General features: G+C 46.9%; 2 protein-coding genes across 3 annotated transcripts in view; one reads left to right on the top strand and one right to left on the bottom strand.

The window, feature by feature from the left end:
• ZZZ3 (zinc finger ZZ-type containing 3) overlaps window positions 1-3,429 on the top strand; it is a 109,818-nt gene extending 106,389 nt beyond the window's left edge. The window contains exon 14 of the mRNA XM_036754651.1: window positions 3,248-3,429. Within this exon, the coding sequence (XP_036610546.1) occupies window positions 3,248-3,263 (16 nt within the window). The 3' untranslated portion in view covers window positions 3,264-3,429. The remainder of the gene's footprint in view (window positions 1-3,247) is intronic.
• Window positions 28-22,889, bottom strand: part of AK5 (adenylate kinase 5) — a 229,105-nt gene continuing 206,243 nt past the window's right edge. For both annotated transcript variants that reach the window (XM_036754654.1, XM_036754653.1), the window contains exons 11-14: window positions 12,291-12,454; window positions 10,439-10,558; window positions 3,697-3,873; window positions 28-1,385 (exon numbers count right to left, since the gene is read on the bottom strand). In XM_036754654.1, coding sequence (XP_036610549.1) covers window positions 1,317-1,385; window positions 3,697-3,873; window positions 10,439-10,558; window positions 12,291-12,454 — 530 coding nt within the window. In that variant the 3' untranslated portion in view covers window positions 28-1,316. The remainder of the gene's footprint in view (window positions 1,386-3,696; window positions 3,874-10,438; window positions 10,559-12,290; window positions 12,455-22,889) is intronic.

Consider the following 22,889-nt stretch of genomic DNA (forward strand, 5'->3'; position numbering starts at 1 on the left):
TCTAGTTTAGACAAGAAGTCACAAGTCTTAGTCTATCTTCCATTTAACTTTATTGGTTTATCGTATGGTCATTACAAGAAAAGCAACTTTAAAAATGCAGATCTGCCCCAGAAATGGTCTTGGATGAAGCAAGAAGAGAGGTCATGCAAGCAGGGGCTTGACTCTGGCAGTGAGTGATGGGGAGAAGCAGCAGTGGACAGATGCTGGATGGGACCAGCGGGAGCACAGAGGAGAGAGGCGGAGTCACCAACGCCAGCAGGACAGGGATGGCGGCAGAGTAGTGGCGTCCTGAGGCGTCAGCCAGACTTCACCCCCAGCACCTCCTCTCAGGATCACTTTCTCCAAATGGGCAAGTGAGGGGTGAGCCAGCACATGGGGGTGAAAGTGAGGATTGTGACCAGATGTTAGAATGTGGACGGCCAAGGGATCGTCCTTTGGCTCCTCCATGGGGCTCGTTATGCCTTCATGGACTATCTAGAGTCAGTCCTGCATTATTTATTATGCTCTCTATGCCAGGCTTTCCAAGTCAGGCATCAATTGTCATCTTTGCGCCATTTTGCAAGAAGGAAATCCTCTTAACGTCTGTTCACAAGCATTGATAGTATGCAGAGCAACGGCTTCCAGCAAGAGACTAGACCTGTGATTTCCCTGGCTCCTTCTGTTGATGCAGGCTGGCTCCCTCTGCACTGAGGGCTACGCTGACTAGTGTGTGTCAGAGGCAAGACTTCTGGCTGCCAGAAGCTGGCCAGAAGCTTCTCCTCTTCTGCTGTTGATTCAGTGTCAAGGTCTTGACCATCTGCTGGACTGCTCTGGCTTTGGGGAGGAGGGAGAGGGGGAAGGGAACGTGAAGGCACCACATGATAGGAAAAAGATTACTGAGCAGGGTCCTCCTCTCGCCATGAGGTGACCAAGGCCTGCATCGACCCTAGTGACCACAATGAAGAGGGAAACCTTGAAAAACACAGTTCCCGTGGGATGCCAGGGGAATCCCCGTGCCAGCCTGTGTGGTCTGGCTGATTGACAGACCCTACTGGGAGCTCCTGCAGGTGGCATGTGCTGATCCCTGTGCCCTGGAAACTCATGGAGAAAGGAGAGATGCACAGGTGTGGTTGTGGGCAGTGCGAGGATAGAAGAGGAGGAGGCTGGACAATGCCGAATAATACACCAGACGCTGACCCCAGCTACCCTTCAGGCTTCGGACAGCACTGCGGCCAGAACGCTTGTGGGACATGAGAGGCTGAGCTTTGTACATACACGATGATCTGGGCAGGACACGGAGCCTGGGATTGTCTTTTTCTGTCCATCCCTCTTGTCCTTCAGAAGATGGAGTCAACAGCTGTACAGATGTGGAGAAATACTTCCTCAGGACTCCCCTCCGCATTTATCTAGGATTTGAAGAAAAACAAATCGGGCTGTGATTTTTATGAACCAAGTTATTTTCAGTTAGCATCTGCTTACCTGTTTTTGGAACTTCAGAGGACACGAACCCTCAATCCTTTGACATAAAACCCTTAGAGAGGATGGACAGACAGTATGGGGGAAGAAAGAGGATGATTAGAGGGTTTTCTGCCTGTCCCTATGTCCCTAGTCCAGCTCTAGCACAGGGGCCCTTCAGAAACGCTCATTGCTGGGCTGACCTGCAGCCTCCCACTTGCTCCCTATGTAACCTTATGGCAAATTACATTAGCCTTTGGGGCCTTCATGTCTTCATCTGTAAAATGGGGGTCCTTAAATTCCCTTCCTGTGACTGTGTGACTTCCATGCTCCTTGAAATCAAGGAGTTGGCCATGTTTAGGTTGCTGTGTGGCAGAGTGGACAGAGCTGAGTTTGAACCTGGCCTTAGACACACCCTGTATCTGTGTGAGCTGTGTGACTAACCTCTCCCTCCCTCTTTTCCCATCTGAAAAAATGAGGATCAAATGACATTTGTAAAGTACTTGATGAACCTTAATGTGCTGTAGAAATGCACACTATCATGACTGCTATGAACCTGTCAGAGTTGGATGACATTAGATGATTTCCTTCCAAGATTTGGGGCCATGGACATTTGGTATTTCTGAAACTCCAGGAGAAAGGAAGTCCACCTCCCACACTTCACAGCTGTATGACCTTGGACAAGCCAACCCCAACCCTCCCTCCCACATTTGTGGTAAGAATCAGATGAGATATATTTGTAAAGCACTTTGTAAACCTTTAAGGCTGTATCAATACCAGCTATTGTATCATTCTAACTCTGATTCTGTGAACTGAGCATAGGGATTTAGGGAAAAAACAAACCATGAACCATGCAGAATGGCCCTTGTGTCCCATGAGAACAAGGAAATTCTTGGGTAGGTCCTAAGGTCACCCCAGATTCAGTCCAGCCTGCTTCCCCTAGAGCTAGGAGGTGGAGCAGGGAGAGCAGAGTGACAGATGGAGCTTCTGATAATCCATCTCTCTGCAGAACCCTCCACCTCAAAAGAAGAGATTGCCTTCATGGCACCATAGTTAAAAGGAAGACTTTCAGTAGAGTGCCTGGTACACAGTCAGTGCTTATTAAATGTGCATTGACTTGAGGGTTCTGTTATCTCATAGCATAGAATTCTGTCTTTTTACTAGTGTTTATTCAGAGGTGAAGCTGCTTCTCCAATATCAGAGCCAGGACCTTTCATTTTGACCGCCTCTTCATAGCTATTTTGTATAGTAAGCACACTCCTGCCAACAGTCAATGGGAGGGCTAGAACTAAGAGACATAAACAAAGAAAAGTCACTTTATTCTTTTCTTTGTGGGCGGGAAGGCAAAGGAACAACCAGCACCTGCTGCACAGGGATGGGACTTTGGTTTGGTTGGTTGGAAATCTCCTTCCTCGTCCTCCGCTTGCATTGGTGGGCTGAATTCCTAGAGGGTGAGGACGGCTTTTTCGGGGTTCTAGACATAACCTAGAGGGAGATTTCTAGGATCGCAGATCATGAGCCCCCATTGGTGTGCCCCCTTGATCATCAGCCAGCTAACATTTAAAAAGGGTATTTACCAAGCAGATATCCCAAGAACCATTTTTACAGATCCCCTACCCCCACCCCAAACTAAGGTGCACTCTCCCTTGCATTCACAAGATCTGTAGAGCAAGGGAACTCATATTTGGAGAGGACACATAGCCAAAAGATAAACTCAGAACTCCTGGCTGTTTCTTCAATACCCTTTTGCGAAGCCAAGAAAACATCTGAGCCCCATATTTATTCAGTAATTCCATTCTATTTCATTTCCTAGCACCTCTGGAAAGTAAGACGTCATCCCCTAGGGAGCCGTGTGACGTTAGCTCTAACTTGGCCAAAAAGGAAGGAGGAGAGAAAAGGAGCAAACCTACGTCTTTGCACTGGACCAGAAGGAAAGTGAGTCTGAGGAGTGGGGCTGAAGAATACCAGATGACAGCATGTTTGTAGAAACACATAACCCCCAGGAGAGGCGCTATTGTTACCCCCAGTTTACAGATGAGGAAACAGGTTAGGTGACATGGCCAGTGTGCATTTAGGGTTAGTAAGCATCCAAGGGAAGATTGGAACTCAGACCTCTAGACCAAGTCCAGCTCGGATTCTGGTACCAGGCTACTACAAACAATCCCAAACTTTTCCTGCATCCATTCGCCATTCCCCACCCCCCCACTGCCATGTTGGAGGAAAAAGCCATCAGCACATCTCAGAGAGAAGGGTTAGACTCACCTTGTATAACTGTGCATTCTCCTCATAGTGAGCAGTCAAGGCTACCGAGGCCTGGTAGTAGGTCTGGATGCGTCTGGTGATGGCCTCGGGGCGGTCATCTGGGTTCCTCTGCAGCAACCGGTTGGTCATGGTGTCGGCTGAGCACTCCATGCAGATCACCAGGTGGGGCTTTCCAATCTGGGGAGACGGAGCAGGGTAACTCAATTCTCCATCAGGGAATTATCCTCCTGTGACCTGTGATAGCCACCGAAGTCCCTTTCTGCTCTGAAATCCTGTGATTGGGGGGAGGGGATGCCCTGCGGGAGCCGCTGTTAGTACTTTGCTCATCCTCATAAAAAGTATTAATTTTTTTTAGTGAGAGTGGTGGAATTGCTTTCATTACTTTTGAAAATCATGTGTTTTTTACTTTGGTATTATAATGATTTGAATGCCTGGTTTTACATTCAAGTTCTTTTAAAACTTTTTTGAACCTTATTTTAAATAATAAATTTAAATAAAATTCCTCAAAATAAAATTTAATAAAAAATTTAGAAAAATAAGAAAATTTAAATAATAAATTCAAATAAAAAGTTGAAAACTTTATTTTAAAACACTTGTCAGAGTTGAGAAAGATAAATCACCAAAAAACATAGAGTCAAATGGAAGAATTTCATCATTTACTATGTTTTCTAAATCATAATACTCTTTTATCAGTCCCTCCTATGCAATCGGGCAAGGATTTGTGTTCAGATTTGTCTCTTACATTTGTATCTTCTCCTATTGTCACTCAGTTGTTCTTACAAACTAATTGTAGGGTGTTGCACTTTTACATTTTTAACCCGTGGGTCCAAAGCCCACTGAAACTCTCCATTTGGAAGATTTTTTTTTTTTTGGAAAGGTGATAGACTGATCAATTTATTATAAACAGCTACTAATCCACTTCGCTCATTTGAACTTCAAGGAGACAATCATTCTCATTCCCCAAAATACTTAACTACAACGTTTAATCTGATTAGTATTTTTTCTTTTTTTTAATAATTTTTTTTATTTTTAGTTTGCAACACTCGGTTTTACATAATTTTGAGTTCCAGATTTTCTTCCCTCCCTCTCCCCCTCCCTCCCCAAGACGGCATGGAATCTGATATATCTTCTATGTATAACTTCGCATTGAACTTATTTACACACTAGTCAAGTTGTGGAGAATTATGACCAGTGGAGTGAATCATGAGAAAGAAGAAACAGAACCAAAAAAACCCCAAAAACAAAAACGAGAAAAAACAAAGTGGAAAAAAAAGGTGAGCTTAAAGTGTGCCTCAGTCTGCATTCATACTTCATAGTTCTTTAGTAGATAGCACTCTCCATCATGAGTCCCTTGGAGTTGTCCTTGCACCTTGTGTTGCTGAGAAGAGCAAAGTCTGTCAGGGTTGGTCCTCACAGAATCCATATATCTGTGGTTGTGTATAATGTTCTCCTGGCTCTAGGCTCTGCTCACTCAGCAATATGTCGTGTAGGTTTTTCCAGGTTGTTATGAAGTCCGTATCATCCCCATTTCTCATAGCACAACAGTATTCCAATGCCTTCATATACCACAACTTGTTCAGCCATTCCCCAATTGATGGGCATCCCCTTGATTTCCAATTCTTAGCTACTACAAAAAGAGCTGCTATGAATATTTTTGTACATATGGGTCCTGTTCCCACTTGTGATCCTAGAAGTGGTATTGCTGGGTCAAAAGGTATGAACATTTTTGTAGCCCTTTGGCCATAGTTCCAAATTGCTCTCCAAAATGGCTGGATCTGTTCACAACTCCACCAGCAATGTAATAATGTTCCAGTTATCCCACATCCTCTCCAGCATTTATCATTTTCCTGTTTTGTCATTTTAGCCAATCTGACAGGAAAGATGTGGTACGTGAGAGTTTGATTTGCATTTCTCTAATCAGTAATAATTTCGAGCATTTTTTCATATGCCTATAGATATATTTAATTTCTTCCTCTGAAAACTACCTGTTCATATCCTTTGACCATTTCTCAATTGAGGAATGACTTGTATTCCTATATATTTGGCTCAGTTCCCTGTATATTTTAGAAATGAGCCTTTATCAGAGACACTGGTTGTAAAGATTTTCTCCCAATTTTCTGCTTCCCTCCTAATCTTTATTGCATTGGCTTTTTAATACAAAAACATTTCAGTTTAACATAATCAAAATTATTCCTTTTGCATTTTGTAGTGCTCTCTATCTCTGGCTGTGTCATGAATTCTTTTCTTTTCCATAGATCTGACAGGTACACTATTCCTTGCTGTCCCAAATTGCTTATAGTATCAGCCTTTATTCCTAAATCGTGAACCCATTTTGACTTTATTTTGGTGTATGGTGTAAGATATTGGTCTATGCCCAGTTTCTGCCCTACCATTTTCCAATTTTCCCAGCAGTTTTTGTGAAATAGCCAATTCTTAGCCCAGAAACTGACTTTTTTGGATATATCAAAGAGTAGATTGCTGTAGTCGTTGACTTCTACATCTTGTGTACCTATCCTATTCCACTGATCCATGACTCTGTTTCTTAGCCAGTACTAGGTAGTTTTAATGACTGCTGCTTGGTAGTACAGTTTAATATCTGGTGTAGCTAGGCCACCTTCCCTAGCATTTCTTTTCATTAATACCCTAGATATTCTAGACTTCTTGTTCTTCCAGATGAATTTTGTTATTATTTTATGCAGCTCTGTAAAATAATTTTTTTGGTAGTGGATTCTTTCAATGACTATTTTACCCTCTGGTTCTAGGACCTCTGGGCAGTTATCTTTGATAATTTCTTCGAAGATACTGTCAAGGTTCTTTTTTTCATCATGGATTTCTGGTAGACCAGTAATTCTCAAATTGTCTCTCCTGGATTTATTTTCCAGGTCAGTTGTTTTTCCAATCAGATATTTCACATTTTTTTCTATTTTTTCATTCTTTACATTTTGTTTGGCTACTTCTTGATGCCTCATAGAGTCATTAGCTTCCACTTGCTCAATTCTAATTTTTAATAATTTGCTGTCTTCATTTTGCTTTTGAGTCTCCTTTTCCAATTGGTTGATTTTACCTCTCAGGGTCATTTTCTCTATTTAGATTCTGAATCTCCATAGCCATTTCACCAATCTTATTTTTTAAGGACTTGATTTCATCAGTGTTTTTTTTCCCCATTTTTTCCATTTTTTTCTTTTATCTCCCTAATTTGTTTTTTAAAATCCTCCTTTAGCTCTTCTAGTAATGCTTTTTTGGGCTTGAGACCAGTTCTTATTCCCTTTTGAGGTATCAGATGTGGGTATAATGTCATTGCTATCCTCTTCCAAATTTTGATCATGCCTGTCTCTATAAAAAGAATCAGTGGTCCTTGGTTTTTTTGTGTTCTTCTTCATGTTGGTTAGCCTTTTCCTGGCTTTACAGTGAATTTCTGCTTTTGGGGCTCAGGGCTCTCTGTCCCAGGTTTCTCATTCTAGGGATTGTGAGTCTATTTACTGGCTTTGTGTATTATAGCCTTCAGTTTCCTGAGGTGTGGGGGAGGGGTCTGGCTACCTGAAGTCTTCCTCTTCCCCTGGGGCTGCTCTCCAGCACTGTTCAGCAATGGTCTCAGCTCTTTGTTGTTTGAGCTGGTGTCTCACACCTCCCCTGGGGGAGCAAGGGTACTTCTGGGCTTATGGTGTTGACCCCTGCTGGCTCTGCCCCTCTGGGACTCAGGAACTCCCACTGCTTGGCCACTGAAGCCCCACTTCTGTCTCCTCTATTGCAGTGTTTTTTCCCCTTAGAAATTCTCTGGGTGGGGGTGGGGAGGGATTAGAGCCGTTTACCTGGCCATTATGTCTCCCGGAAGTTCAAGAAGACCCGTTTCATACCTTTGGGCTGCAAGCCTCAGGAGTTGATGTCTAATGACCGGTGGCCTTGCGCTGCTGCCCCTCACGTCTTCCATAGACTGCCGTCCTGTGTTGGGAGGTCTGGGGATCTCTGCCAGTTTCAGGTGCCCAGCTTTCTCCCAGCCTTTCTTGCGTCTTGGTTTCCGCAGTCGCTTCCACTTTGATGCTGTCTGGAGCAGGCCGAGCACTCTCCCAGCCTACAGATTCATCCCATTGGCCTTTCGGACTCTCCTGGCTTGGAAATTTGCCTTACTCAGGCTGCTCGCCATTTCTAACTCTCAAATCTGCTTAGATTCACTTTTTTATAGGAATCTGATGGAGCTTGTGAGAGAGCTCTGGTGAGACGCTGTTTTCACGCTCCCATCGTGGCTCCACCCCGTGAAATGCCCATTTGGAAGATTTGTAAACAAGTTAGAAAACTCTTTTCAAGTTTATCCATATGCAAGTACGAGAGTTTTTATGGGAGATATATTTATGTGGTTTTCATCAACAAAATCACATAATGATGGGAAGATTTCCAAACTTCAAAATGCTCTCTCTACAACCTGAGTTTCTTCTGAAAAGCAGTGACTTTCTTACCTGTTATTTTAAAAAAGCAGCCTGGCACATGCCTGCTCTTCCAGTCTACAAGGTCAGGGGAATGAGCAGGTTGGATCATGTCTTAGGGGAGAGGGCGGTGGGCTTGGGGATAATTCTCGGGGGAGGGGTTTGTCCCTTTCAGATTTGGATGATATTTTTTTCTGATTGAAAGGGGAAAAGACAAAGATAAATGTGGGACTTGTGTAAGAAATCATAAGAAAGTGGCTACAAAGACTTTCCCTGAGCACAGTCTGTAGGAGGGCTCAATTCCCTAGCTACTCATTGCATGAGATATGCTAGACCCTTTAGAATTACAAACTGGCCTACTCTGAACCCTAGAACTGTTTCGTGGGAGAAGCCTACACAGAGACAGTCTGCCTCAGGGCAGAAGCACATGGGGCTCGCCTGGACTGGCCAGCAAGCCTGATGGGAGCCATCATGGCCTATGTTGCTTCTGAACCCTTGCCTCCTAGTTGGAATAAAGGGGATAAGCTGATCCTGGGAGCGAGCCTTCTGGTCAGAGATTCCTTAGGTGGTATTGATGGGAGCGGCCCCAAGAGCTATTCCAAGTTCAGAAACGATCTCACATTTCAGAGTTTGGAGATGTGGTCTTCTCAGAGAGAAGAGGAGAGTACCTGATGAACACGCCTCCTTGCAAGAGAAGATGTCTGTGTGACCCTCACATCTGAAGGAAGATCAGTAAGGAAATGTAGCCACAAAACAACAATGCAGAAAACCCCTCCTCCCACCATTTCCCAGTGCAGGTCTCATGGGAAGGTGTTTGCAAACCCAGCAGCCCCAAAGCTTGTTTGTCTTGGGAGGAATCCAAGTCACAGGGTCACCTTACGGATCAACCCCTTAAGAAGGGGCTGTGTAGGGTACTGTGGGGAAGAGGGACTCACTGGAGGGGAAAGGAGATGGCTGGTGCAGGGGCTACAAGGCTTAGGGGTCTCTTCAGTGTGTGTGTGTGTGTGTGTGTTGTGTGTGTGTGTGTGTGTGTGTGTAGGGGGGTGGCTAACTTCAGCAACACAATGATTTTGAGAGGAGTCATGTGGAATGTGAGATTCACTGGACTATATGGTACAATCTTCTGGTAATCCCAAATTCAGTTCCCTTCCAAGAGGAGTCTATGGGCTCCTGTGGGGGCTCTGTGTAATCTTATTCTGGTCATAGGAGCCAGTAAAGCCTTTGCATCTTCTGTGGGCATGAAATAAATGCTGTCCTCTACTAGACATCAATTTTTGCTGAGGAAAGCACTTTGAAATACACATTTTTCCCTGAGGAACATTTTAGCTATATCCCATAAGTTTTGGCGTGTTTCACTGCAATTTTCTTTTTTGAGATTTTCTATTGTGTCTATAACTTACTCTTTGACCCACCAATTCTCCAGGATCAAGCTAGTCTCCAATTATATTATTTCTTCAAAGTGCCTTTAAAGAATACAGTTTTTATCACACTGATCAGCAGAGGATGTGGTTAGTATTCTACTTTTCCTCATTGGTTTGTGAGGCTTTTGTGCCCTGATACACAATCATTTTTATACAGGTGTCACACACAGTTGAGAAATATATACCTTCTTTGTTCCCATTCAATATTTACCAGATAGCTGTTATCTCGAATATTTCTGAAGGTCTTCTCCAGTACCTCTTGGTACTGGAACTTGTTTGTTTTTGGTTGGGTTTGTCTAGGTCTGACAGGGCTGCAAGAGGTCCTCCACTGCTATCATTCCAATATTTCCTCCTGCAGCTTGATGAACTCTCCCTTTAAGTATTTAGATGCCGTGCTGTTTAGTATTAAGTGCTGAAGTTGATTCACCATTAATGGGGCCTTCAAGCATAAAATCATTTCCCCACTTGCGCCCTGTGTTGAATATGGCCTGGTCTGAAATCATGACTAAGAGCCCTGCTTTTTGACTTCACTGAAAGCATCACAGATTGAGCCCCAGTGCCTTCACAGCCGATTCCTGTGAATACTCGTCAGCAACATATTGGTGGCTCTTTTTCTCAATCCCCTCTGCTGGTGGACCTGGGCTCCTGCCTCCGTCTGTACCTACCTTGGTGTATTCAGTTAGAGATTTCCTAGAACTTGGGGCTGGGACAGACAAGCCAGAGACTCGGCCCCCCGGACAAGGCCCAGTGCATGGGAGTCCAAGCTGGTGTGTGGCCTGAGGCTCTGGGCCTTGGATTCCATAAGGAGGAGACCAAGGCAGAAGTCACCTTCCCAGATTCATTCTGAGTCATTTCACCCTGCAGGAGTTAGTATAATTAAAAATGTACATAACAGGACCTCACCCTGCACTCAAACTCTTCACCCTGCTTCACTTCCTGGGGATAGCCCTCGATGAGGAACCCCTTCGTGTCTCCTCCCAGGTGGGTAGCCATGGCTTCCTTCAGGAGCTCCAGAACGATGCCCTGTGTCAAAGAGAAGACCTTGAACGTGCGGAAGGGAGGGATGTCCCTTAGAGGTGGGTCTGCTCACCCAGGCTCATCCATGCAATCCATCCATCATGTGGAAGAGAGGCAGCCACAGTGCCATTAAATAGGAGACAAGTAAAGAATATGAGATTGGCTTGGGGGAGGCCAGCTTCCAGGAGAACTAAATTCCACAAATCTCTTTCATGTGCCCACCAGGACTGAGGATAGCCAGCCACAAAGACGAGCAAGGGCAGGCTCTGCCCTGGAGAAGCTTTCATTCTGCTAAGGAGGAGGGACCCAGTAAGCTCAGGAGTGATCTAGGATCTAGGAACATGGGAAGGCAGAGAAATCACCAACAGCTGGGGAGGAGATCAGACAAAGTTGTCTAGACACTTTAGTCCCTTAGGGAACCCCAACAAAGGCCCCTCCTGGGTACTGTGGGTCAGCCCCAGTCGAGGTGAGAGGCAACTTTGGAGGGCGGGGTTCGGGGAGCAGCCAGCTTCTGAGGAGTCTTAGCCATGTGTGGCCAAGGGCGTGTCTGTCCCCTCTCTGAGCCTCCTCTAGTTTCCTCATCTAAGACATGGGGATGAAGACTGTTTCGTAACCCTTGATGGGCTATTATTGCTATTGAAGCCTGGAGCGGGACAAATCTTTCAGCTTGGAGGATTGAGACAGACTTTAATTCCACTCCAACACCTTTATGAGCTGGGCATGGTGACACACCCCAGTAGTCCTTGCTGCTGAGGGGTGTGGCGGAAAGGAGGATCCTAAGAGAAAGACCCTGCACAACCTAACCCCATTGCCCTCAAGGCAATGCGAAGTCGTCTAGGAGTGAGGCAGTCAACTCTGTGACCTGGTGAATTATTTTGGTGCCTGTGTGCAGGATGGATTGGAGAGGGGCAGACCAGTCTTGGGAATTGAATCGGCTTCATTGCCAATTGGGGGGAGGGTACAACTCCCCTTGTAGAGACCCTAGCCCAGCACCCAGGTCCCTGGGCCCTCCCATCATGGCAGGGGATTCTGGGATTGCACAGAACAAGAAAAGTCCAAATGGGGGTGCCATTCACCCAAGAAGAGGCTCCATCCAGACAGAAAGACAGAATTCTTTCATCTGAGCTGGGCCCAGGCTATTCTCATGCCGCAGCCTTTGCTCCCCAGGGCGGGGGGTGTCACTACCCTAGGACCCCCCTCCTCCCCCACCTTCCTCCTAAAGTGAAGCTACTGACCAGGGGGATGACGGGCTGTAAGCAAACTTGAGGAGTAGAGGCTCTGCCCCCTTCAGGGCCCGGCTGGGTCCGGGGGAGCGGCTCCCCCCACCCCCAGCCCAACTGGTCTTCAGGAAAAGCTACAATCCATACCTTAGTGTCTGCGGGAGCCCTGGGTTTTCTTCCCTTGGGGTGTTTTACTCTGATTCGGTTCAAAGGAGCATCGATTAGAAGGAGCCTATAGGTTCCTTAGTGCCACCACCTCATTCCACAGATAAGGAAACTGAGGCCAGGGGCTTGCCCCGATCATACAGAACTAGGCTTTGAACCCCGTTCTCTTTCCATCCTAGGGGAGGAGCTGCTGATCTAGGGCTGATTCGTCTGGGGCAGGAAAGTTTTGGGTGGGGTGGAGTGCCCCGGGGACCTAAAGCAAGGAGCGCGTCAGGTGGTTCCGAGCTCCGATGCCCACGCCGCGCGGACCTCCGTCCGCTTTGCCCGCGCCCGGTTCCTAGCAGGCGGCTTACCGCGGGCATGGGGTCTCCACGCTCCAGGGGCTCTCTGATCAGCAGGCTTCTCTCTGATGCCGAGGCCAGCTCGTCCCTCAGGAGCTCAGCGGTAGAGATGTGCGTGAAGCCGTATTTCTCGACTACCTTCTCACACTGGGTTCCCTTGCCAGAGCCAGGACCACCTTGAAGAAGAACGCAAGGCTGAGCTAGGCGTCCCTGTCCTGACCCTTGCCAAAAACCGGGGGTGGGGGTGAGATGGGGGCGAGTCAGATGTCGCAGGCTTGGGAGAGTTACCCATTCCCCTCCCCCTTCACTTCCGCCTTTTTTCCTATTCACATTTTGGAGCATAGAAAAGTGAGAGATCATGAATGCACCTCCCACAGTAGGACATATTCCTCTCTTTGGCATTTCAAGCCCTTTGCAATGTGGCTTCCTGACTGATTTCCTATAACTGGCCCTAACCCTCATGCATTCTGGGTTACCTGTTGTTCCCCTACTAAGTCATCACATTTCCTTCCTCTTCGCCTTTGCCCAGGCTGTCCCCCATGCCAGGTGTGCCATCCTTCCTCACTTCCACATCTTGGAAGCCTTCCTTCAAGGCTCAGTGCAGGCCATCTCACTACTAATTGGTCTTCTCCATCCCTCCCTCTCCCTCTTACCCCGCCCCTAGAAAATTTCTTCGTCTTTATTTTGTGTATATTTTGTTTTTATTGCTCTGTGTACCTTTGTAACCCCTCCCCCGTTGTAAGCTCTCTGAGGGGAGGGACCATTTATTGTTATTCGGCTCGGCATTCAGTGCCCTACCAGAGCTTGGCATGGTAATTTATAAATGAACATTGAATGGAATTGAATTGGATTTTGTCCAAAAAGACTTACTATGAAGTCTACAAAGTCTGCAGTGCAATGCCATAGACTTTCCTTAACACAGAATCCTTAAATGACAATGTTGAGGGAGAAGACGATTTCTGCCTGGTCCTACCTATTTTGTTTAGCTTTGAAAAATCATCCTTGCTGACTCAGCCATGATGGGACTGGTTCTGTGTGCAGAGGAAAGAACTATGGGCAAGCAGGTTTCAGAAGTGTTCCCAGATGGAAGGAGCTGCCTTGGAACGTGGGTAACACCCTGCCAGCAGTTGGCTGGCAGCTGTAGGGGAGAGGCCCAGGCTGGGAGGATGGTCAGACCTGATGTCTCCTCTGAAGGTCCCTCCAAGATTCCTGCCCCTACGGCCAAAGTTCCCTCTGAGTGACAGCTTGGGCTGGGTACACCTTTTTAAAATTTAAAAACAAACTGGAAAACCTACCCAACCCCTTTATTTTAACAGTAGGAAAAGTCACTTTCCCCCAAATGAAAATAGAAAGAGGGATTTTTTTTTGGTCTTTTAAAAAAGTCCTCCATCAAATTTGATATCAATGGAGCTTAATTCATTAGGAGCTCATTTCTCCCACCACTGAGTGGTTGTAGGGAATTGTATAATAGTGAAAACTATTTTTGCCTACTTAGTTTTTATTTTGGAATCATAATTAAATCTGAGGGGGGAGCAGGGTGGCATGTGGAAAGAGGAAGATCTCACTTCAAATCTTGTCCTGGATGTTTGCTAGCGTGGGTGTGTACCTTAACTTCTCAGAGCCCCAGGCCACTCTTGGAGATGAGTTGCCTTTGGGGCTCAGGAAAGGGAATTTCTACACTGGGAGTTCCCTACACTTATGAGTAGGTTAGATAAAAAAAAGAGTTAAATTATATATTATTTCAGATGTATGTGTATATTGACACATATAGATATGTTATTTCATATATGGGAATATAAACATATATACATATACATATATCCACCATGGCAAAAGAGAGTAAGAAAAGCTTCCATATCTTTGCCTTTGTAGAAAATCAGGAAAAGTATATATTTTCTGCTTTAAAATCTTGGAATTTCATAGCTAGGGAGAAAGTAGAGCTCACCCACTTCCATCCCCTACTTGATCTATGAATGTCTTCTGAAATATACATGCCAAATATCTGTCTCCCTGTTGCTCCCACCCCTAGTAAAGGGTGCTGGCTAGCTCACCAAATGATTAATTGCTGTTTCAAAGGGAACCCAGTGTTTTCTCCCCCTGCCTGTATCCTTTCATCTCCTCTATTGGGGTCTCATGAAAAGTTGTCTGGTACCTTGCCAAATTCAGATCTGTTCTATCTGATTTGCCAGTCTAGACACCCTGTCAAAGGAGGAAATGAAATCAGTTTGAGATGATTTGTTCCTAGTAAATCCTCTCTGATGTGAGTATTTACTGCTTTCTTTTCTCAGTGTTTACAAGCTAAGCCTTGGGATTGTTGTTAAACTCATTTATCTGTGGGCGGAGGACTCTACCTTCTTCCCCTCTGGGAGAGCTAGGACAATTTTGGGCTGTTGCTAACCCTGGGCTACCTTTCCTTTCCTCTGTGATTCATGGAGTCCAATGGGATGTGATTTCTCCAGGCCAGGTGACAAACTCATTTAGAGCAGCTCGTTTGGAGATGTAACTTTCCTGCCATCTGCAAGTGGTTGGTCCATTTCCGTCCTCTCATTCTCTTTTGAACCCCTTACAACCCAGCTTCTGACCTTATTCCACTGACACCACTCTCTCCAAAGTGACCATTGGTCTTTTAGCTGCCAAGCCAGTGGCCTTTTCTCCATTGTCATTCTTCTCGACCTCTCTGTGGCTTTTGGATACTGTCGATCACTCTCTCCTCCTTGAAGATCTCTTCTTTCCTGGTTTTCCTTCTGCCTGTCTGGCCCCTCCTCAGTCTCCTCCTCCAGATCATTTCCTCTAACCACGAATGTCTGTCAGGCTCTTTCCTAGACTCTTCCCTTCTCCCTCTGTACTACTTCAATTGGGGATCTCATCAGCTCTCGTGGATTTAATGACGATCTCTAAGCTGATGATTCTCATATCTTCCCATCCTGCCCTGCCTCTCTGCTGTCCTCCAATCTCCCACCTCCAACTGCCTTTCACACCTCTCAAACTGCATGTTCAACACTCACTGTCTTTCCCCCCCAAACCTTCCCGTCCTCCCACCTTCCTTATTATTGTGCAAGCCACTCCCCATCCTCCTAGTTCTTTAGGCTCACAACGTAGGAGTCATCCCAGACTGCTCAATATCTTTATTTTCCCATGTCCAATCTGTTGCCAAGGCCTGGTGATTTCACCTCTGCAGCATTTCCCCAATATACCCCACTCTCTCCTCTGGCACTGCCCCCACCCTGGTGCAGACTGCATCATCTCACACCTGGACTACTGCAATCACTGCTGGGGGCAGGGGTGTCTGCCTGGCCTCCAGTCCCCGACCCCCCCCCCCAGTCCATTCTCCATTTAGCCACGAAAGTGATTTTACCGAAGCTCAGGTCCAGACATGTCACCCCCCTCTCCCCGCCCCCCCCTCCCCCCCCGCCATGCAATAAACTCCAGTGGCTCCTTCTCACCCCCAGGATCAAATACAAAATATTCTGTCTGTCATTGTTTGAGCATTGTGGATACACAGAGAACTTATTAACTGACTCAGATTTTTAAAATGTGGAGGTGATGGAAGCCAAGGAAGGTGATGGCGGGTGCCCAGTGTGGGCAGAACAGGGTCAGGACAGCTCCACATCAGGAAGGGCATTCCTTCAGAGCGCACTGGATCAAGTTAGCAGAGCTAAGGGCCCCTTCCCCAGAATTATTGGAGCGGGGTTTTCTTGGTGAAATGGGCAATGCTGAAATGATCATTTTATCCAGAAGCCTAACAAGCTGCCTCACCAAGAAGACCAAATTCTAGGAATAATACTAGCCACAGCTAATATTATTTAGGCTTCTTTAAGGTTTGCAAAGTGCTTTGCAAATATTATCCTTACAACATTGATCCTTACAACAGCTCTGTGAGGTAGATGTTATTATCCTCTGCATTTTACAGGCGAGAAAATTGAGCCAGGCAGCGGGGGAGTGACTTGCTTAGGGTCACACAGCTGGCAAGTGTTCGAAGCTGGATTTGAACCCAGGGCTTCCTGACTCCAGGTCCAGAGCTCCAGCCCCAGCATCACCAGCTGCCTTTGGCAGTAAACAGTAGATCTCCTTTCCACTTGCCAAATGGAGAGAGCCTACTCAAGGTGATGCTGGATTAAGGCAGAGGTTCTTCTGTAAATCTTAAAAGAGGGTGATGGATCATGAGCAGGGGCGACTCATAAAACAGAGAAGCAGCAGAGGACGAACCTGAGGTTTAAAAACTTGGCAAGATATTGAAGTGAGCAAAGCCACTGAAAGGGGTTTCCAGCTCCAGGTGCTCCAGAATGACTCCAGCAACGATGCCTTAATGCGCCTACCCTTCTGGTGTTTGTTGTTGTCTTTGTTGTTGTGTCTACTGTGGTGTTTGTCGTGTTTGTCCTGAGCCCCTCTAGTGTTTGTTGTGGTGTTTGTCCTGGACCCCTCCAGTGTTTGTTGTGTTTGTTGTGGTGTTTGTCCTGAGCCCCTCTAGTGTTTGTCGTGTTTGTTGTGGTGTTTGTCGTGTTTGTTGTGGTGTTTGTCCTGGGCCCCTCCAGTGTTTGTTGTGTTTGTTGTGGTGTTTGTCCTGAGCCCCTCCAGTGTTTGTTGTGTTTTTGGTTGTATTTGTCCTGAGCCCCTCCAGTGTTTGTTGTTGTGCTTGTTGTGGTGTTTGTCCTGGGCCCCTCCAGTATTTGTTGTGTTTGTTGTGGTGTTTGTCCTGAGCCCCTCCAGTGTTTGTTGTGGTGTTTGTCCTGGGCCCTTCCAGTGTTTGTTGTTGTGTTTGTTGTAGTGTTTATTGTGGTGTTTGTCGTTGTGTTTGTCCTGAGCCCCTCTAGTGTTTGTCGTGTTTGTTGTGGTGTTTGTCGTGTTTGTTGTGGTGTTTGTCCTGGGCCCCTCCAGTGTTTGTTGTGTTTGTTGTGGTGTTTGTCCTGAGCCCCTCCAGTGTTTGTTGTGTTTGTTGTGGTGTTTGTCCTGGGCCCCTCCAGTGTTTGTTGTGTTTGTGGTTGTGTTTGTCCTGAGCCCCTCCAGTGTTTGTTGTTGTGTTTGTTGTGGTATTTGTCCTGAGTCCCTCCAGGGTTTGTTGTGTTTGTGGTTGTGTTTGTTCTGAGCTCCTCCAGTGTTTTTTGCCCTTTTTGGTGGAGCCTCTGAAGTGAGGGGGTAAATATGCAGAATGAGACAAACTGTTTTTGGAACATTGCCAATGTGGGAATTGGTTTTACTTGACTATACGCATTTGTTTTTACAAAAGTTTGCCTTCTTTTTTTTTCAGGGGAGAAAAAAAAATGCTCTAAAATTAAAAAAAAGAAAATGGAAGGAATGCAAACAAAAGAAAAAATGAAAAAAAGATTATTATCAAGTGCACTGTTTTCTCCATCAACTACAGTGGAACTGCCACACTTGGACTTTAAAAATCACAATCCCAGGCGTGCTAGGCTTGAATGAGCCCAATAAAAAAGGTCTGGCTGCTGAAGTAGAAATGATGAGAACCTTGGGAGGAAGCAGCTGATTCATTTAGAGGTCCTGATAGATGAGAAGGAAAGCGGGGCAGAGTCTAATGTGCACCCTCAATTTGGGAAACCTCTCTAGTGCAGTGTCCTGGGTTGAGACATAGGATAATAGAGTTAGAGCCAGAAGGAATCTTAGAGGGCATGGAGTCCACCTCCTCATTTGACAGATGAGGAAACTGAATCACGGAGTGGCTAAGGGACTTGACCAGAAGCATGTAGCTAGTCTGTGTCCGCAGGACTCACCTCAAAGCTGCCTCTTTGTTATAGAGCACTGCATTAAACATTGAGGGGGATGCAGGAAATGCCCTGCTCTGGAGTCTTTTGGCGTGGAAGATCTAGGGTAGAGCGAGCTGCCTGGCTCCCTGAGGAGGTCACCTGCTGGCCTTCCCTAGCAATCATTCCTGTGGGATGGTGGGCACACTGATACTGGATGGAGGGTTTCATGTCTGATTAACAAGCAGAACTACCTTGATCCCTGATTTTTCTCTTGAGGACTGGGCCACAGTGCCTCCTGTAGCTTCAGCCTCCTCTAAATAGGCATTTACTGCATCTCAATCTAGACAATCAGGTACCTTCATCTCCAGAGCACTGGCCGTCTGGGTGTTACGGAGCTGCACTGACCATTGGAGATCGTTAGCTGAAAGGCCTGCACCTGCGGGGCAGGAAGCCAGCATTTGTCCAGAAGAGTGGGAAGCCTTGGTTGGAGTCTTAAGTAATTTCCATAAACATCCAGTTCTTTTCCTGGCATTGAACTGACAACATCCCACTCTCTTCTTGTAGCAAAGAGACTGCATGAGCTTGGGGAAGAAGCATTTTCATGTGCAGACACTGCACCATTGTCTCCCTGGCTTCGAGGAAAGTGATGGTGGCTGAGTGGTCTTGAAAGCCTTCTCCCCCACCCTGTCACTTGGAGCAGCACTGGAGCCGAGCAGAGGGTACGGTTATCAGGATGGGATGAGCAGCTGGAACTAACTGGAGAACATGACATAGGGAAGTCACCCGGACTTCCGGTGGGTCTCGAGCTTAAGGCGCAAAGCCCTCAGTGAATTCACAGACAAAGCTGAGGCTGGACTCACCGAAAGACTGTGGAAGGCTCTCGACAACACACAAAAAGGGAATAGCCTTTCCTCGGGATGCCAAGAAAGCCAAATGGAATTCTGAGCTGGTACCTCTCTCACTGCTTCCTTTGGGGGTTGCAAGTGCTACAAGTCAGGGGACATCTCGAGGGCCACACCTCTGGGGCTCCTCTGCAGTCCACACTAGCACCTCTTTCAAAGTCCTCTTGCCATCCCAGGAGCTCTCTTTTTACAGATAAGGAACCATAGGTGAAGTGACCTGCTCAAGGTCACACAGTCAGTATGAGGTCAAATTTGAATTCAGATCTTCCCAACTCCAGGCCCAGCATTTTGTGCACTGTGGTACCCTCTAGCTGTAGTAGAGAGCTGACTTGAGAGTCATTAGATCTGAGTTCAAGTCCAGCTTCTGACACAAGCTGACTGACCCCAGGCAGGTCACTTGATTTCTCATGCCCCAGGTAAGGCCTTGTGGCACAGTTGCCAGCTTGTATCAGTGGAGGGGACTTCATTACTGGGAGTTCCTTACATGGATGCATGGCAAGAATCACATATCCCATCCCAGTTGGTGCTATCATTTTTTCAATTATTCACTTAAAATTTTTTTTTTAAATTATTCACTTTTTAACCTCGCTTCCAATCCCCCTCCCCTCACCAGTGATCCTGGGAGATAGGTGCTATGATTATCCCCATTTGGCAGGTAAGGAAACTGAGGCTGAGAGAGGCTGGGGATTTGCCCAAGATTACTCAGCTAGGAGGTGTCTAAGGCAGGATTTGAACTTGGGCCTTTCTGACTCTAGGCCCAGAACTCTATCCATTGTGCCACCGAGAAATGCAAGCTGGATAGATTTCAACCTATGGGAGGGTCCGTTGAAAGTCAGAGTTCTGGGAATCACCATAAAATGGGAAGAGTTAGTGTTAGGTTCACTAGCCTCCAGAGACCACCCTCTCGGGGTATCAGTTTTCCCATCTTTAAAATGAGTGGGTTGGAGTGAAACGACCTCTTGTGTCAGTTCTATGATGCTAAATTGATCACCTTGGGACGGTGGAGAACAATCTCTGACCACCCCCCCCCCCGCCACCTCCATCACCCCTAGAACCCCTCTGAACCTCCCGGATCACCCCTAGAGCCCCATTACTGATTCTGAGAAGGCTCAGATAGGACCCCTCCTACTCGCTGGCCAGCGTTCACTTGGACTCTCCACTGAGGGGTGGCGGTCCTCCAGGGTTACTGTTTCTGTTAGACGTGAAAGTCTGGGTCTGATTCCATCAAGCGGGCTCCCAGGACCTGTGGTGGCCACTAGAGGGCACCATAGCACAGGTTTCCCTTCCTCAGCTCTAATGCTTGGAAGTTTAATCTCCTTCTACCCATCACTGCATTCTTCCTTCTTTGGTACCTGTCTTCAAGCACCCTGGGGGCAGCAGAGGGGGTGGCACAGTGGAGAGAGCCTGGGGTCTAGAAGACCTGAGTTCAAATCCAGCCTCAGACACTTCCTCACTGTGTGTCCCTGCACAGGCCACTTGGCTTCTCTCTGCCTTAGTTTCCCTAATCATAAAATGGGGGTCATAATAGCACCCCTGGCTGTTGTGAGGCTCAAATGAGATAATAATTGGAAAGCACTTAGCACAGTGCCTGGTACACAGTAGGCACTTCTCAAGACCTTGCTTCCTTCCTTCCTTGCATGCTCCCACCTAAATCTTCTCTCCAGGCTAAACTTCTCCCACCTCGTCCCTCAGCTCCTTCAATATTTCATCATACAGCATGACCTCAGAATCACCAGACTTTAGGGTTGGGAAGCGTGTCTGTGGCCATGTCGTTGAGGCTAAGAAAAGAAGGGACACACACAGGCAGTAGTGCATCCAGAAGAAGGCACCAGGGGATGCAATCAATCACTCAGTGAACATTTGTTAAATGCCTACTAAGTGCTGAGAGAGATGAGAGATGAGGCTCAGCCTGTTTGACCCCAGAGGCCAGAACCAGGAAGGCACCAAGAGCTTCCTAATGATGAATGCTGTCCAGAGCAGCTGTCAGGAGTGGAACAGGCTTCCTTGAGGAGATGTGACTTGGCCAGGGTGATGCAGGGAGTTAGTGGCAAAGCTGGGCTTTGTGCATCCTCTGCCTCTTGAGGACCCTGGGTGGCTTCCTCTGCCTCAGGGTCCAGCAGACAGCAGAGAGGAGGGGCAGCTTGAGGGAGGATTGGGAGTAGGAACTGCTTCACACTGTTTTCTCAGAGCCTAGCACAGTGCCTGGTGCACAATAAGTGTTTATTGCATATATAGCAGGTGTACAACTAACGCTTATTGATCGATCAGTTCATCATGGATGTGTGGAATAGAAGTGCTACTATTGGCTCACCCACAAGGTGGGGAGGTGACCTTGGGGTCACGCCACTATGAGGGCCATTGGTATAAACTTTAAAGATTTGGAGCAGAAGGGACTTTCCCCACTCATTGTGTAAGGGAACCAGAAGTCTCAAGAACTTAACTGATGATTCACTGTCCTAGGTCACAAGCAGTGAGGACAGATTTGAACCCAGTTCCTCCGGCTCCAAGTCCTGCTCTAGTCAATGCACCTTTAATTTAGCTCTGAATCCTGTTTCCACAGGCACATTTCATGTGCTCCCTGAGTGAGAGAGTGCCAGCTTCCGGGTTTCAGGCTCACTGGGCTTATGTCTTTGTGTGAAGTTGTGAATGTCTTGGCCATCTTGGAGTGAAAGGAGCCTTGTCACCAAAACACGTGTGCCAGTGCCAACCCAGGCTTCGTGGGACCTGGGCAGGGGACAGATCCCTACAGCCTCTTCAGGCTTCTTCCTCTCTCTTGTTAGTGAAGAACTATCCTTTTTTTGGGGGGGGGTTAGAAAACAGGGACTTTCATTCCCCCCTGCCCAACTTGGTTTCTCCTGGAGCTTTTGTCCAGCTTAGCATTCCCCTCCCATCCCCTCCCCTCCTCAAACTCCTTTGCCTGTCAAGGCCTTCCATCATCTGGAATCACCCCCCTTGGCCTGTCCCACCTCCTTGTCCTGGGAACATGCCCTTCCTCCCTCCCACCTCTCCAGGTTGAATGCCTTCGCCCCTTCCTGCTTATGAGCTGGAATCTTAGAGTCTTAACAGCAGGAGGAAGGAGCCCAGATCTTTCCAGGCCCCAGGCCCCAGGCCCTCTGTCAGACCTTCTCTAAATCTGCTGCTGTGCTGGGTATCAGTAGTGCAGTCTTGATTGGGGCCGTAGAGGCTCAGGCAAGTCTCTGCCCCTACGATCCAGCTTCCAAATTAGCCTTCTTAAAGTTGTCTCCTAGACTGATGGTAACAGTAAGAATGAAAAAGACTAGTATTTCCACAGTGCCAGGCACTCCCCACGCTTTACCAATATCACCTCATTTAATCGTCACAACACCCCTGGGAGGCAGGCACTATGATTATCCTCATTTACAGCAGAGGAAACTGAGGCAGGGGGTGGTTGTGACTCGCCAAGGTCACACAACTCCTAAGTGTCTGAGGTTGAGTTTGAACTCAGATCTTCCAGACTAAAAGCCCAGTGCTCTGCCCACTGAGCCACCTAGCTGAACTTTCTTAGTAGCTATTTGCATTGAAATTCGTCATTCCCACTGGGGCCCCTTCAGGACTCTTTCCTGGTCATTCACAGTCACTTTTCCTGTCCCATGGGGCCGCAGTGGAGCCTACAGGCCCTTCTTAGAAAAACGTTTTTAAAGGCATAGAATGAGTACCTAGGGTTACAGAGGACGTCAATCGTATCAAAATATTTTTGAAAAAGCCGAGTTTGTGGCCCAGGGTCTGACAGTCTTGTCGACTCCTTTCACTTTTCACTCTTCAATCGAGCTCTTTCCAGATTTTTTTGTATCAGTCATCCTTGTAGAGAGTAACACAATAGCAGATTGCTAGAGTACCACAAAGTACTTAATCATTCCCAGTTATTGTAATTGTTTAAGCCACTGTAGAAGGTTGGCTTTTTTTTTTTCGGTTACAATGTAATGGTGTGCTAAATGTCTTTCGGTAGGTGGCGTTAAAAAATAACTCCTTCATTGCTTCTTGGTCCTTTG

This window comes from Trichosurus vulpecula, chromosome 4 (assembly GCF_011100635.1).
Source record: "Trichosurus vulpecula isolate mTriVul1 chromosome 4, mTriVul1.pri, whole genome shotgun sequence".
In the NCBI taxonomy this organism is placed as follows: Eukaryota; Metazoa; Chordata; class Mammalia; order Diprotodontia; family Phalangeridae; genus Trichosurus; species Trichosurus vulpecula.